The 16,067-nt window shown below is 54.2% G+C and overlaps 2 protein-coding genes across 2 annotated transcripts in view; one reads left to right on the top strand and one right to left on the bottom strand.

Moving 5' to 3' along the window:
• Ggt1 (gamma-glutamyltransferase 1) overlaps positions 1-5,581 on the bottom strand; it is a 13,446-nt gene extending 7,865 nt beyond the window's left edge. The window contains 4 exon segments of the mRNA XM_010603909.1: positions 3,631-3,717; positions 3,837-3,967; positions 4,736-4,903; positions 5,407-5,581. Of these exon segments, the coding sequence (XP_010602211.1) occupies positions 3,631-3,717; positions 3,837-3,967; positions 4,736-4,899 (382 nt within the window). The 5' untranslated portion in view covers positions 4,900-4,903; positions 5,407-5,581.
• Positions 5,130-16,067, top strand: part of Lrrc75b (leucine rich repeat containing 75B) — a 19,079-nt gene continuing 8,141 nt past the window's right edge. The window contains exons 1-5 of the mRNA XM_010604169.1: positions 5,130-5,154; positions 5,263-5,415; positions 5,522-5,872; positions 6,043-6,105; positions 14,105-14,133. Of these exons, the coding sequence (XP_010602471.1) occupies positions 5,130-5,154; positions 5,263-5,415; positions 5,522-5,872; positions 6,043-6,105; positions 14,105-14,133 (621 nt within the window). The remainder of the gene's footprint in view (positions 5,155-5,262; positions 5,416-5,521; positions 5,873-6,042; positions 6,106-14,104; positions 14,134-16,067) is intronic.

The following is a 16,067-nucleotide window of genomic DNA, read 5'->3' as shown; positions in this document are numbered from 1 at the left end:
CAAAAAAAAAAAAAAAAAAAAAAAAAAAAAAAGGAAGAGAAAAAGGCAGGAAGGCAGGTTCCCTGACCTTGGGACGATCGGGGCTCTCACAACACCCTGCTTGTCGGGCTCCGTGGTGACCCCCGTACTGCCAGACCTAGTGTTGCACTCAGTCTAATGGGGTTCATCAGTCTTTCTTCCTGTCTCATGCCTGATCCTCTCTTTTCCTCTGCCTGCAGCTCCATCTCCCACCACCTCCTGGGTCTCTTGGTTTTCTCCCGCTGCTCTGGGCTTCAGCTCCCAAATTTACCTTCTGGCCTGGACTGCTCCCCTGATCGACAGACCCAAGTATCCCGGTGCCCATTCAAACCAGGCATCTCAGCACAGCCTACCCCAAATCGCATCCACTCAAACCCACCCCCTAACAGCCCTGCCTGTCTGCTAGGGCCACCCTATCCACCTGGGTACACCCCAAGACCTTGGGGTCTTCTACGACTCTCCACACGTGCGTCCTACCCAAACTGTTGGCAAAGCACAGGCTCTGGCTGGTATTTTCAGCACCAGCCGCTGTCCACCACTCTCCACTCTCCCTGAATTATCGGGTGATTGCATAGCAGGTCCCCACTGGCTCCCTGCCCATTACACAGCAGCTCGAGGTGTCCTGTTAGCCGTAAGCCAGATTTCCTCCCTCCGCTCAGACACTCCATGGTCTCCCATCTCACTCAGAAGAGAGGCAGGAGCTTCTCAGCGACCTATGACCTATGCCCCCAGCCGAGTCTTCCTCCTGGGTCTTCCTCCTCCTCCTGGGTCACTTGTTGGCAGCCTCCGTGGCTGCCTGCAGGACTCTGTCCCTGCCCATCCCACCTGGATCACTGGATCTTCCCAATCTTCACCGAGACACTCACACGGCTACACCCAGACCACCCCCACCTCGGGTCCCTGCTCAGATGTCCCCGCCCCTGCCCAGATCACTCTCTGTACAACCCCCTCCTCCGGCCCCCCAGCTCTGCTGTCCCAATAGCACATGGCACCCTGGCATCTGTGCGGCCTCCTTCCCTGCCCAGCTGGGATGCTAGCTCCTCCAGGTTACAGGTTGTCTTTTCTTTCCTTTTGTCTTTCTTTTCTTTCTTTCATTTGTTCATTCATTCATGTGTTCCAGGGGCAACTGGCTTCCCCTCATCTACCTGGAGAATTTGGGAGTCTCCTCTCTACTTAGGGTCAGGTTAGAAAAGAGAAACTGCCTCACTCCAGATGGCTATCCTCACAAATGAATGAATAAGCGAGCTGCCTGTTAAAAACACAGGATTTTGACAGCCCGTGCTCAATCCCTTCTTTACTGTAACCCCAGCTGTGTGATCTCAAACCAGCTTGCATGACTTCCCTGGACCTCGGCATCACTGCCTCTAAAATGGGAATCAACACAGGATCCCCTCCTCATCCTGGGAGGTACAGAGTGGATACAAGTGAAAAGCTCTGAGCAGGGCCAGCCCCATTGACTCTGGGAATGCATGAGCTGTTATAATAATGCAGCCGCCCCTCAGCATCTGTGAGGAACTTGTTCCAGGACCCATGCCCTGGGGATAGCAGACCCTTGAGTGCTCAAGTGCCCTGTATAAAATGGTGCAGTATTTGCATATAACTTATTCACATCCTCCCATACTCAGGCATGTCCAGTCCTACGTGTTCAACTTGCGGCCTACGAGTTGGAAGAACTTGCCTTCCCTGGGCTGCACTGAGTGAGGAGGAATTATCTTGAGCCACATATAAAATCTATGCCATGGATGGGCCAGGGATTTAGCTCAGTGGTTGTGCCACCTGCCTGGCAAGCACAAAGGCCTGAGTTCAATCCCCAGTACCAAAAAAAAAAAAAAAAAGATGTACCATAGTTAATATATAAGTAACAAAACTACCTTTTAAATCTAGCTTTATTTTTTTGACACAGGGTCTTGCTATATAATCCAGGCTGGCTTTGAACGCACTATGGAGCTCAAGCTAGCCTCACACTGGTGGAAGATCCTCCTGCCTCAGCTATCTGAGTGCTGGGATTACAGGCATGCACCACTACACCTGAGCTAAAAATATTTCTTAACGGCCTACCCAACTGTAGCAGACATCCCTGCCCAGTACTAGTGGGATATGAGTGGCCCATGCTTCTTCCTTTCCCTAATCTGGCTATATTATTTTACATCAGGAGTCAGACCGAAGCCCTCCATGACTAAACGGGCAGGTCGGAGAGCAGAGTCGGGCAGTATTGCTCCTTTGCTAATGGCTGTGACTGAGGCCGAAGTCCTGGTTTGTGAAGTGGCAGACCTCTGCTGAGTTCCATGCAGCCGAGGTCCGCATGACCCGAATTAAAATGCTTTCCCCTGAATTATGGCTTCTCGTTGATCCAATGGGTGGCTGGCTAATCACACCCAGTCCCAGAACAAACATGTTCTATCCAAGCAGGATGAGCAGTGTGTACTTCCTTACCGTCCCTCCTGGTGCCGTCATTGTCAGATGTTCAGTAGTATTTTTCACTAGATGCCTTCAAGGCCTACCCTGATCCCTTTTCCCCCCCGACAGTTATATTCCATAAGTGCTGGATGCACTTGGAGGCCTTTGTCTTTGGTGCCTACAGCTGCACTAATCAGTCGGAAGACCCAGCTTCTCTCTAAATCTCATTTCCTGTCTTTGTTCTTTAATTAGCCTTGTGCTGTTGTGGCTCACAGGAGACCAGGACCCACTGCAGGGGTTCCGGTAATGTCCCCTCTCCCATTTTCCATACCTGTGAGCCACAGGTTGGATAATCATCTCTTCATTACTTATTGTACTTAAATCCAATGTAAATAGTTGTTTGTGGAATAAAGACATGGAAAAATGTCCATATATGTTCTGTATGGACGGAATTTTTTTCAATACTGAGGATTAAACCCAAAGTCTTCACACTGAGGTATATCTCCAGCCCTTTTTTTTTTTAGTCTTTTTTTTTTGAGACACGGTCTCACTGTGTAGTTGACTGACCTGTTCCATATATGTTCTGTATGGACGGAATTTTTTTCAATACTGAGGATTAAACCCAAAGTCTTCACACTGAGGTATATCTCCAGCCCTTTTTTTTTTTAGTCTTTTTTTTTTGAGACACGGTCTCACTGTGTAGTTGAGACTGACCTGGAACTCACTATGTAGCCCCGGCTGGTCTTGAACTCACAGCGATCCTCCTGCCTCAGCCTACGGAGTGCTGGGATTATAGAAGTGAGCCACCACGCCCGGCCCTCCAGCCCTTTTTTAATTTCTTATTTTGAGACAGGGTCTAAATCATTAAGTTGCCAAGGCTGGGTTTAAATTTAGGATCCTTCTGCCTCATCCTGCCAGAATGCAGGGATTTCGGGTGTGCGCCACCACGCCTGGCTCAGGTGCTGAATCCATACTGTGGAACTCACAGATGCGAGGCTCACTGTGATTATTCTTCCCATCTACAACCACAGCGTGGCGGTGGAGGAGCTTGAGCCGAAATAACAGAAGAATGTGCCTTTCCCCTCCACCCCACGATGTCTGCATTCATTGCAGGAGGGTGTTAAGGACCTAGGGCGGACTGGGAGGAGTTACCAGCAGTGTCACTCCTTTGGCCGAGTTAGCATCCCTGTGGCCCTAGGCTCCCAGACCGCTTACCTTTCTCAGAATCCTCCGAGCTATTGAACATGCTGGTGTAAGCCAGCCTGGGTGCCACTTCTCGGGCGTTGATAATCTCAGCTTTCCCTGAAAGAAACAGCAGGTAGGCAGGCCGAGCAGACCACTCTCCCTGAGGGAGCCCAGGGGCCGCCCACGTCCACCCTGAGTCGGACACCCCTTGCCACTTCCCTCCCCCAGGCACTCACCCGTGGAGCTATCATAGATGGTGAGGAACAGGCCGCCGCCAATGCCCATGCTGTGAGGGTTCATGAGACCAGTGCAGAGCAGGCCTGCGATAGCCGCGTCCACCGCTGAGCCGCCGTCCAGCAGCACATCCCTGCCGGTGGCACATGGGAGAGGGAGATCCTAAGGGCTCCCAGGCCCCATACAGACCCTGCCATCCACCATTCCACCTCCACAAGCCACCCTGCCCAAAGGAAGGCACAACAGGAAGCTGTGAGACTTTTTGTTTGTTAAAGACTTTAAGTTTCCTCTTTCCTAATCAAACCAGCATACATAATTTATTTGATTTTTTAAAAAGAAAAGAAAAACGGCACTTTGCTTATTTTTTGTTTTTCACTTCGAGACAAGGTTGAGCCAATCCTTAGTTGCCCTACCTCACCTCAAATTGCAATCCTCCTGCTTCAGCCTCCCAAGTAGCTGGGATTACAGGAATGTGCCTTAGGACAAGCCGAGTTATTTTTTTAATGAATAATATTTTCCCTGCTTAAGTCTTCAGGTGGAAACTGATCTTTGTATGTAATGTGAGATAGGAATCAAAAATAGACAGGGTTTATCCAAAGAGACAGGTACTCTTGGAAGTGGGACAAGGAACCCTCATGGCTGCTGGGAGACCAACGCTGAGATCCAGAGGTCACTGTCACTTCTTCCCCGACCCGAGGCTGCAGAAAGGGCCCAAGGAAAAGGCGGCAGCTCAGTGCACAGCAGACACTCCTAGTCCAGGCAGCCTGTTTCTAGGTGGAGAGGCTGAGTCCAGAGAGACGAAGGTCTTGCCCAGGTCTACTTGCCCGACCGTCTTCCAGGGCCCGAGCATGCTCCCACCCACTGCTCCACACCCTGCCCCAGGTCGGGTGATCCCGCTCACCTCCCAATCTCCGAGCAGCGCAGGGCATCAGCGGCCACAGCCGCCCTGGCATACACGTGGCTGGGCTTCGTGGAGGTGGAGGGCAGCCAGAAGCAAAGACCGACGATGACGACCAGTACCAGAACCACAGCCAACAAGCCCAGCACCACAAACTGCTTCTTCATGACTCTGCCACACAGCAGAGGGCAGGAGCAGGGTCAGTCCCAGCCTTGGGCACTCCCAGAGCCCTCTCCCCCAGGGGACATTCTAAAGTTGAGGCTCAAGAATAGCCCTGAGGTCCTTCCAGCCTCCTAGACCTTTGACCAGGGCGTTCCTTCTGCCAGGAGCTCCAGGCCCATCTCTGCCCTTCCAAATCCTCCCTGTTACTCCACAGGGCTCATCCCTTAAGGACCTCATGGCCAACAGGGACCCTTTCCCTGGTGCCCCTTCAGACTCTACGTGTCTTGTCTACCTCCTCATAGCAGCCACACCTTGCAGGGAGCTCCAGAAAGGACCGGCCTAGCCTTATCCCTTCTTTTCTACCTCAGCCCAGGGAACTGTCCATCGGGCCCTCAAGAGCAGCCCAGAACAGAGTGTGGAGTTGAAGATCCGCTGTGCCTTCCCAGGAGTCCTCCCTCATCCCCGCCAGTCTCCTGAAATCTGCGATCAGCTACCACAGGGCCAGAGCTTACCGTTCAGCGGTGGGTGAGAATCCCAAGCCTTGTCTAGGAAGACGGCTCTGAAAGACCAGAGAGTTTGGCCGAACACAGCTGGAGAAATAATTGGGGTCTCGCTTGTGCTCTGCAGGACCCTGTGGCCACAGGATCTTCTCTAAAGACTCCTCCAACAGGCAGCCACCTCGCTCTCCTGAAATCATGAGGGTGAACCTGAAGCGGGCCCAGCCCTATCCAGGGGGGCTCGATGTGACCCCCCCCACCTCTGGCTGCGTTTTCTGCCTCCAGTTGAACTCTGGAGCCAAAGAGGCTGTCAGTAGCACCCATGTCTGCATGAATTCTCCCAGGCACAGCCCAGAGTCGGCAGAGCGGGGAGGGTATGGGGTGCTCCTGCACAAGCCCGGGGGCAGTGGCATGTCATGTGACAAAGGGGGCCGAGGAGCCAGAGCCAGCCTGCCCACCTCTGAGTCTGGAACTGTGCAGCGTCGGCAGGTCACTTCTCTGCCCAGCGCTGGCCTCCTTCATCAGGACGGTCGTGAATTAAATCGGTTAAGTGCTAAGTAATTGTTAGCTGCCATTATTACCGTGGCTGTACTAAAGGGACATCCCGGGCTGCCTGCCTGTGGACCTCTTGCTGACTATATTTCCCTGTAGATTTTCTCTCACGCTGTGCAGAGGACAGCAGCAGCTTCAGAATCCCCATGGCTGCGGTAGCCGGTGAGGGGTTTGATCACAACAGGGAGTGGGGGTGTGTGTGGTGACAGACGCAAGGGTCCCCTCTCTCGGACCCTAGTCCCTCCAAAAGGAGTGCCCACCAGTGAGCCCCTCCATAGGGCTCCAAGCTGGCTCCTCCTCTGGTTTTCCTTGTCTCTCTTTAGAGCGACTGGGTTCAGGGCCAGATGATCCCAGAGAAGATCTAGGACAGGAGTCCTTGTCCCCCACCCCAAACTCATGGGGGCATTCCCGAAATCAGAGTGGAAGGGCTTGGCAGGCATGGGGTGATGCACAGCATGGTAGCATTTGACCCCTCATCTTCCATGAGAAATATAGAGATCCCCAGCCCTAGATGCAGAAGGAGACACGGAGCCCCAGCGCAGAGACGCCTGGCGAGTGGCCATGCAGCAGACCACTAACTTACGTCCCCAATAGGGTCCAAAGAACCCCTCCTTTCTACCTTGACCACCAGAGCCTGAATTCAAACACGATTCCAACCTGAACTCCACTCAGCCTCCTGCTCTCCCGCCAGCTCAGTCCTCCAAAACACAGCTAGAGGGCTCTGTCTGACAAAGTGCCAACCAAGCCCTGCCCTCTTTCTTCTGTCCCAGAGATTGCCAGGCCTGACAGCCTTTGGGAATGCAGACACCTGGGTCCTGGTGGGGACAGAGGTGAAGAGCTCCTCGTGAGAAAGTCACACTGGGAGTCCATGCAGTGGGGCAGGGGCCTGGCTTGGCTGGTGCCGCCCTCCAGTCCATTCTGGGCATCTCTGGCCTCATCTCTCCCACACTTGGAGTTGTGAGCTGAAACTCCTCTGAAGGCACCCTGATACCCTGAGTCACATATTCCTGCTTCCTCGTCCCCCTGTCCACTACAGACCCAAGTGAGGGCACCCAGCAAGCCTCAGACTTCCAGGGAGTGTGGGGAGGGAGTGGGCAGGACTGACTCCCATCTCTCCTCCCCACCGACACTGTGACAGGGAGGGTTGGCCTAGCCTCCCACAGGCAGATGTCCCCAGCCCAGCGGAAGACACCCTGCTGGGGGCCTGCCTTCCATTTCCCATCCCTCCACCCCTAAGTTTTTTTCAGGCTCCTTAAAAGAACGTCTAAGACCAAAGCCTGGCTCTCTCCCAAACCAGTGTCAAAGGGGAAACTGAGGCCAGAAAGTAGATTAGCGACAATGCTGGGCCTCAACCCAGACCCCTCCCTCCTTGTAATCCTGATGGTTTTACCTGAGGCCCAGGGGAGCAGCGGGGGCCCAGGAGGGAGCCCCTTCTTCCTCAGAAAATAGCTCTGGCCTGAGGCACCAGCTGGGGAGGAAGAGGCAGATTTTCTGTCTGGGAAAGTTCTGGCCACAGATCGTGTCCCCCCCCCACCCCCAAGCAGCTGGAGCCACGCCTGTGGCCCCTGCTTAGCTCCTCAGGGGGCCTCTGGATTGGGATCAGGATCTGGGTGCACAGACAGGAAAGGGACAGTAGGGGTCTCAGGCCCATGTGCTTACCTAGTCTTAGGGGGACAAGAGGTCAGCTAAGGGGTGCCCAGCACCCCTGTGGACAGCCAGAAGCATCTGAATAGGCTAGAGAACCGGAAGTCCTCCGCCAGAGGTCCAGCCAGGCTGGGAGGACGGCTGGAGGCTGACGCCATGAACAACACAGGAGCAAGGAGGCGCAGCGACTGGGCTTGTCACCAGGTGATTAAAGTTCATCAGCTCTGGAAGGGCCTTGGGCGGGAGATGGGAGGGAGGTGCTGTGAACCTTGGAAAAAGGTTCGTCTCGGACTGGGGTCCCTTCCAAGGGCAGCATCCACAACTGAGTCCCTCCAGGAAGCCTCAGGTGGGGCCCCTCTGGTCTACCCTGTCCCTGTTCAGAGCATCTAGACACAGAGGCAGACAAGGTGTCCCGGAGAAGGCTCCTGGGGCAGCGGAGCAGGAGTGTCTCTCGGAAGAGGCTCACCACACCCTGCTACCAGGCGTCAGAGGTGTGTTCTTGGAACACGGCCTGGAGGACCCAGTGACCAGACTGTTTCTGTTGCCAATCCAGAAACATTTGTACCCCAGGCCCGAGGAACTACCTGAACAGCCTAGAGAGCCAGGGTGCCAGAGAAGGCTAGAACTGTTCCTAGGTCACACAGCCAAGGCTGCCCCAGGTTGCTGCGTGTCCCTGACCAGCTAACCAAGGGAGGCAGGTGTGGACTCTGCCCAGTGGGCCCTGGCCAATGCCCTCCATTCCCTCTTGACCCTCATCCTCCAAGGGCAACATCTCCCTGAGCCACGCTCCCTCCCCACCTCTCCGGACAGTGGTGTACATTACGTGGCTGAGCTCCCCGCTCCCAGGAACGCACAAACCTCACTCGCCCAGAGATGCTGACTCTGCCCTCGGCATCCCAACACACAAGTGAGCACACACTCACACTCACTCGCCCATACTCATACCCCAGACCTGGACACAGCGAACAGGACAGCACAACCGGCCTGCAGTTTCCTACTGAACCTCAAGCCAAGCTCGAAGGCTCCACTATCCTGGAGCTACCGGAGTGAAACTGGGGCAGAAACCCAAGCGCATCGCGGAAAGGAAACCAAAGCTTATGAGGAAGTGATCTGCCCGAGGGCAGCTGACCCTGGAAGACAGGCATGGCTGAGCCCAGGGCCTACGCTACCCCACCAGCCCTCGCAGGGAATCGTGCCCCTGCTCCACACCTCTGCGTGTTCCCAGCCCTGGAGTTGGAATCCACCTCCCTCTCTGCCCAACCTGGTGACACAGGGTTGAGAACCAGGAGAAACGAAAACAACCTGCCCCTTCTTCAAGGCTTCTTAACCACCAGCAGCAGGAAACCTGTTGAAAGAGCTACATAGGCCTATGGTGACCTCAGACGTGGGACCTCCTTGGTGTTGAGTAATGACTCATTGCAAAATGGGCTGCACCCCAGACACAGCCAGAGCAGAGAGGGGTCAGCACGGCCAGAGGGCCCAGCGCTTGCAGCCCCACCACAGTTCCTACTCATTCTGGAGCTGGTGTCCAGGCTGCACCCTCCCCCTTCATTCCAAGTCCATTTCCTGGGAGCCTCGGCTTCCTCGAGAGTTTCCTTAGAGGGCTCAAGTGCCTCTGCTCCAGCCCCGGACACTCACTCATAGCCCCAGCAAGTCACAAATCCTGGGCAAGGTGTGTGAAGCCCACTAATCAGACAAAAAACCCAGTCCCAGGTGAAAGAAAGAACCTAGGGCCCTGACTACTTGTGCAGCCGCAGAGAAAGACCCTTCCACACCAGCGTCACCCCCTCACCTTGAAGGCGGCTCACTCCTGCCGCGCAGCTGTGTAAACCAAGGCTCCTACAGGATCTCCTCCAGAGCACAGCCCGCACATGGCAGAGCCCAGGGATAGAACCCAGACCTCCGCACACCCCTGGGAGGGACCAAGCCTGCACTCCCCGACGATGATTTCCAGCAGCTCAGAGAGGGTGAGTCATGCTTGGGGTCACACAGTCCTGGGCACGGCCAGACACGTGCCTGGCTCACTTGCCTGCAAGGCCTGCACCAGACAGAGGGTATAGTTCTCAGCCCCAGCTGTGACCCAGCTCCTCCTCTCCCTCCCCCCGCCGGCCTAGGGTGGGAGGAGGCTTTTAAAGGTGCAGGAAGTATTCCAGGTGGGCCGGACAGCTGCGACCTGGAACAGCTGTGGTTCCTCAGAACCTGATAGGGTCACAAAACCTTTAATGGGAAAGCTGAGCAAGGGAACCTGGGTGGAAGAGGCAGGGTTTCAGCCGGAGGGAGTTTAGGCCAGAAGTTCCCTGAGGCCGCCTGCTTAGCAAGCGCGAGGTCCTGAGTTCCATCCCGGCTACAAAAATATAATATAAAATAAAATCCCTTGGGAGAGGCGATCTTCCCTACTTCGGATGTCCAAGCAGGGATCACAACCCTGGGGGTCTGGGGCATAGGTATCTGTGGCCCTACGAAGTCTAAGAAGACTGAGTTTCCCTCCACAGCCCCAGCATAGGGGACACCCCTCCAAACGCTCCCTTTCAGCCACCTTGCAGGGTAGGTAGGCGCTGTAAGGGGCGGTTGCTCCACTGATTCTGGGTCCCTGAATTGAAAGGAGTCACATGGCCAAGGGGAGACTCCGAATTTCTAATTTCCTGGGCTGTGGACAGTCACTGCTGACCACAGGGGTTGGGGGAGAAGGCCCATCCGTGGCTCCTGGCTTTGGCATGCTGAGTGTGGGTGTCCCGCAAGGCTCACATCAAGGTCCACAGGGGTGTGTTTCCATCACTGGCACAGCGCTGGCTTAAACTCATTTTACTCATATTCATCCCCCCCCTCCCGATCCAGATCCTTCCAGATTCTTCTCCCTAGGAGGCCCCAGCCTAGGGGAGGTAAGCGGGAGTTACCGTCCAAGGAGGAGGAGCCCAGGGGTTTGAGGGAGGGGCAGACGCTAGAACAAGGCGTTTGGAAACCCAGTCAGAGTGGGTTTAGGGAAAGACACACCAAGAGGAAGTACTGGAGTCTTCAGCAGAGGCAGTGAGTGCCCCAGGAGATCTCTTGACCTCCCCGGCCCTTTCTGATTCCAGAGGCATCAAGGCTGGAAAAAGGAAGTAGCAGTGCCTGGACCTTGAAGTTCATTTTAGCCTGGACTTTGAGAGCTCTGGGAGGCTGGTGAATATGTCACCTTGCACTGAGTAACCCATTAACCCCAGCTCACTCATTAAGACCCTGGTGGGTGCTCATTAGCTCCTTACCCAGTTCCAGAGCTGGGCTAGCACAGGGGCCATGGGAAGAGGAAGTGTTGATGGGGGAGCTTGGTGAGGGCTGGCTGAGCTGTGGGCTTTCTGTGCCCTTGCTCCTGGGGGAAATTTCCCACACCAGGCTGGCCTGGTAGCAGGAGTTGCCATGCCACGATCCCAAAGCCTTTGTCCCCTAATCACCCTGTGGTGCTGACCTCCGCAGCCCATAGCACCTCAGGGGACTGGGCCAGACCGGAGGCTCCAGGGGACGGTGTGGGGTGAGGTCAGGACCCAACCTACCTTTCCTGCAGAGAGATGGGCTTGCAGAAGCCTCCGAGGCCCTTTCTACTTCAACGGGCTCAGGGCTGCCCCACTTCTGTATTTGACAAAAAGGACTCCAGTAGGGGAAGAAGTGTGCTGTCAGCACAGAAACCAAAGGCTGGGAAGGAAAGGGACCTGCCCATGGCCACTCAGGAGGATGAAGATTGGCCGGGGATTTAACTCAGTGGTTCCGCCACCTGCCTCTCAAGCCTGAGGGCCCGAGTTCAATCCCTGGTACAAAAAAACGAGGATGAAGACCTACAAGATGGGGAAAGCCGTGCAAACCACTTCCTGGAACTGGTATTTATCTATCTATCTCACTGCGGCACCCACCAGTGTGAGGCCCAGGAAGCTGACTGCATGAGTACCAGGAGGTGTCCGGAAACCCAGAGTCTCAAATGGGCCCCTCAAAGGCCAGGGATAGAGCCCTGACACACGGAACTGCAGCCTCACTGTGAATAAGCGGAATGGGTGTGTCCGATCTTGCTCCATCCTCCAGAACTGCTGGGATAGGATCTCAGCACTGCTTGGGAGCCAGGAAACCTGATATCATTGAGGACACCATTTGTGTCTTCATTTAGCAAACTGGTGGGATGAAACTGAGTTCAAATCCAAGTATTATAGCCTTTTAAGAAATATACTGGAGCAGCCGGGCATGGTGGCACATGCCTGTAATCCCAGGACTTGGGAGGCTGAGGCAGGAGGATCGCTGTGGGGTCAAAACCAGCCTGGTACACAGGGATAATCCAAGTATTATAGCCTTTTAAGAAATATACTGGAGCAGCCGGGCATGGTGGCACATGCCTGTAATCCCAGGACTTGGGAGGCTGAGGCAGGAGGATCGCTGTGAGTTCAAAACCAGCCTGGGCTACATAGTGAGTTCCGGGTCAGTCTCAACTACATAGTGAGACCCTGTCTCAAAAAACCAAAAAAAGAAAGAAAGAAAAAAAGGGAAAAGAAATATACTGGGGATTGAGCTCAGGAAACACTGGGCTACTGGGCTACCCACCCCCTGCCTCTTTTTTTTTTTTTCTTTTTTAATGTTTTATTTATTTATTTTTGAGACAGGGTTTTGCTATGTAGTTCAGGTTGGCCTCAAAGGCTCAGCGGTCCTCCTGCCTCAGCCTCCTAAAAGGTGGGATTACAGGCATGGGCCACCCCACCTGGCTGTTTTTATTTTAAAACAATTTCACTAAATTTTCCAGGCTGGCTTTAAACTTGCAATACTGCTTCAACCTCCCAACTAGCTGTGATCATAGGAGTGTACCACCACACCCAGCCCAAACCCCACAGCATCTCAGTCAACTTTAGAATCACAAAACCTCAAATGTTTGCTCTGCTCTTTTAGCAGCCCCAAAAAACTTACACTCCTGCCCCATGAAGAGGTATCTCTAAAGACAACAAGACCGCAGGTGGTTAGCAAGTTTTCCACAGCACCAAGCCCCAGCCTCTTTGTAACGCTTTCTGAAAGCTGAAAGAGTCAGCCTCTTGCTGGAGGGCCTAACCTCAGACCCTATGAACTAACTGAAGCCAGAGTGCAGAGAAACAGGGACACCTACACTGTGTGGCTACCTGGCAACAGCCTCTTAGAGCCGTACAGACCAGACTACAGAGGGCCCAGCTCACGGAAGGAGCTGGTGTCACCCAGTGGTGGGGGTGAGACAGGAGATCAGGGCATGGCAGCCTGGCTGGGGAAGTAAGGGTGACGTGTTGGTGGCAAAATCCCAGAACACATGTGCAAAACAGTTCCCAAAGCCCTGCATACAGACTTCTCACAAGAGCTGGAGCTGCTTTGGAAAACTGACATCAGGAGTGGGAGATCCACCAAGGGTAGTCAGTATGGAATGCCCCGCTATGGTGTTCTGCTCTTATTCTGTAGGGTGTCTTTCTTTTCCTACTTTTACTTGGTCAAAACTCAACTCTGCAGAGCCCGTTTCTCTTCCTACTTTTAATACATGTAAAATCTCACTGTCTCTTGTGCTTGTCTTGACCATTTCTTTGCTCAGAACAGAAAGAACCTAAAAACCACCTCTGGAAGGAGACTCCAGCACTCCCACACCTGGTGTCGGTAGGAAGCTAAACACAGCATGGGCAGAGCTCCTGTGCCCCCTGTGCCTAGCTGACAGCTCTTGGCCACACTTGCAGCATTCCCTACTGAAGTATGCACACAAGGACGGAGACTGGGCCTGGGCCTCCAGAACTGTCAGCTCGTTAGTGCCTGGGAGCACCCGGCTTCAGGGCTGCCCTTGCACCTAGTCCGCACCCCAACTCAGAGGCAGGATGGCAGGGGACAGGGTCCTACCATCCCTAGGATCAAACATGACTGAGCCACTGATGGCGCCGGGATCTGGACGGCTCTTCCTTTCCTGTTTCCTATCTGGAGATCAGGGATAACTAGGAGAGTTATTGGATGGATTCACTGAGACGGCTGTGTACAGCCTGCCTGAGGCTCCCACTACCTCCAAAGCCTCACAAGGCTGGCCTGGCTCCAACACCTATGTCTGCAGCCGCCTCCGTCCCTGCCTGCTGAACATCTCAGAGCAGAGGCCTCGAGTGTCCCCCATTGTGGCCATTCTGTCCTCTCTGCCCACAGAACCCTCTCCAGGTGGCATTTATCGTGGCATCACCAGGTAATTATTATGTGCAGTGTCTGCGAGCTCCAGGGAGTTGAGGGAGAAAGGCTGAGTTCCGTCCGTGTCCCAGCCTGGTCCCTTGGAGAGGCACCCCAGCCTCTCAGGACCTGTCGGGTCACACCCCAAGCCGTCCTGTCCAAACACAACAACCCATGACTTCACTGATGCCCAAGCCACCAGACACTTTCCACGCACGCCCTGCTTGGCTCACCCAGGCCTCCAGAGCTGTGGGGAGCTCTGTCTTTCGCAGTGCCTCTTCTACCTCCCTGGCCTCTCAGACGCTGGGCTGTTACAACAGAGTCTGACTGAACCCACTGGCTGAGGCTGAGGTTTCAGATACCCAGGTCGACAAGCCCAAACCTGAGGTAAGCAACTGCCCTCGCCGGGCCTCCCTGGCCACACGAGCCAGAGTCCGGCCCCACACAGCACTCCTGAGTCCTCCCTCGTCCTTCCCAGTCTTCCCAACCTTTACTATACCCGCTCTCCGTTGCATTTGATCTCCCAGCCTCCACAACCACCCCTATCGATTGGCTGGCTCCTGGTCACAGGTCTCAGCTCTGCTGTTGTTTTCCTAATGCAACCCCAGCGCTCGGCATGCAAATCTGAGCCAAGTTCCTCCCCAGCGGAAAAACCATTCAAAGACTCCTGTTTGCCCTGGGGATAAATTCTTGCCTTGCAGGTTCTTGCCCATTCCTCTGCACTCAGTGCCCCCTCCGGAAATCTTTGTAGGCTGCTACGGTTGTGAGAAGCACTCTTCTTTCAAACCCCCGCCGGGATGCCACCTCCAGAACCCTCCTTTGCCTCTGTCCCAGCTGCCCCACTCTGAGCTGACTTTCCTGCCCCCTCATGTCTGCCTCAGTCTCCAGAGTGCATGAAGTGCCCACTAGTCATCAGAGCGGACAGATGCTGGCCATAGGCTCGCTGGGGAGATCCAGTCATAAAACCAGAGATGAGGGGCTAAAGTGTAGCTTAGTGACAGAGGGCTTGCCCAGCACTCACGAGGCCCTGGGTTCAAACCCCAACACCACGAGAGAAAAAGAAAAGCCGTAAAATATATTTTACTAAAATGTTCCGTGCAGCTGTGTGCTCTAGGACACCTACGCCAGATGGGCGTTTTATTTTCCTTGTTTTACGGAGGAAACAAGTTTGCGGGGGCTGTGGCATAGTAGGGTTAAACAGCATCTTCCCCCATCCCAAGTTTATGTCTACTTGGAAGCTCAGAATCTGACCCTATTTAGAAAGAAGCTTTGCTTTGCAGAAGTAATTAGATAAGAGGAGGTCACGCTGGATTAGGGTGGACCATACATTGAGTAACTAGTGGCCTTGTAAGACGCCACAGGAAGAGAATCACATGGGCCAGAGAAGGACCAGGAGGCAAAGTTTAGAGTGACCCTTTCCCGAGCTAAGGAATTTAAGGATTGCTGGAACCGCCAGAACGAGGCCAGGAAGGGTCCTGACTTAGAGCCTCAGGCAGTGGCGCCCTGCCTACTTCTTAATTGCAGGCTTCTTCTCTCTGGAACTGTTGTTTTAAACCACTGACTTTGTGCTAAGTTGTTACAGCAGCCACAGGAAACTAATGCAGCTGCCTACCGGTTTACAGTCACACACTGAACAGAGGGCAGCCCAGGGGATTTGAATCCAGACCCTGAGCCTACACCTGTGACAGCCCCCGCCCCATGCTTCCTTCAGCCCCAGTGGTAATTCTTGGTCCTACAGAAGACTGACAACCCATCCCTGTAGAGCAGGCTCAAGGGAAAGTTTAGTCTCCGTAGAATTTCTGTCTGGCTCCTTCCTCCTACTGAAGGTTCCGGAAACTCTTCAGCATCCTGTTTGTCATGGTTAGCAGGAAGCCCTGTGTCACTTGACTGCTTCCTGAGGTAGCATCATCACAGAGGTGCCCTTCCAACTTGGATGAAAAGAGGGTCCCAAGATGGAGTGAGTCCCAGTTTCAGGCCCAGCCACAGCTGTCCACTCAACCTGTAGTTCACCCAGACCTTGGTTCCCCACCACTCCAACTGGGCCATCACGTGGGTAACTGAGGGCTTAGGACACCCAAAGTGTGGCTGTCACCAATACCTCTCCTGGCAGGTCCTGCTTTGGGCCTCCTGTACCCCTATCAAAGTCTGGGGGTTGGCTGGGTATGGTGGCACATGCCTGTAATCCCAGCACTCGGGAGGCTGAGGCAGGAGGATCTCTATGGGTTCAAGACCAGCCTAGGATACACAGTGAGTTCCAGAGCAGTCTGAACTACATAGTGAGACCCTGTCTCAAAAAAAGAAAAAAAAAAAAAAAAAAAAAA

This window comes from Fukomys damarensis, unplaced genomic scaffold, assembly GCF_012274545.1.
Source record: "Fukomys damarensis isolate Sample0158 unplaced genomic scaffold, DMR_v1.0_HiC HiC_scaffold_12, whole genome shotgun sequence".
Lineage (NCBI taxonomy): Eukaryota > Metazoa > Chordata > Mammalia > Rodentia > Bathyergidae > Fukomys > Fukomys damarensis.
Note: the sequence above shows the minus strand (reverse complement) of the source record. Positions and strands in the feature narration are given on the sequence as shown.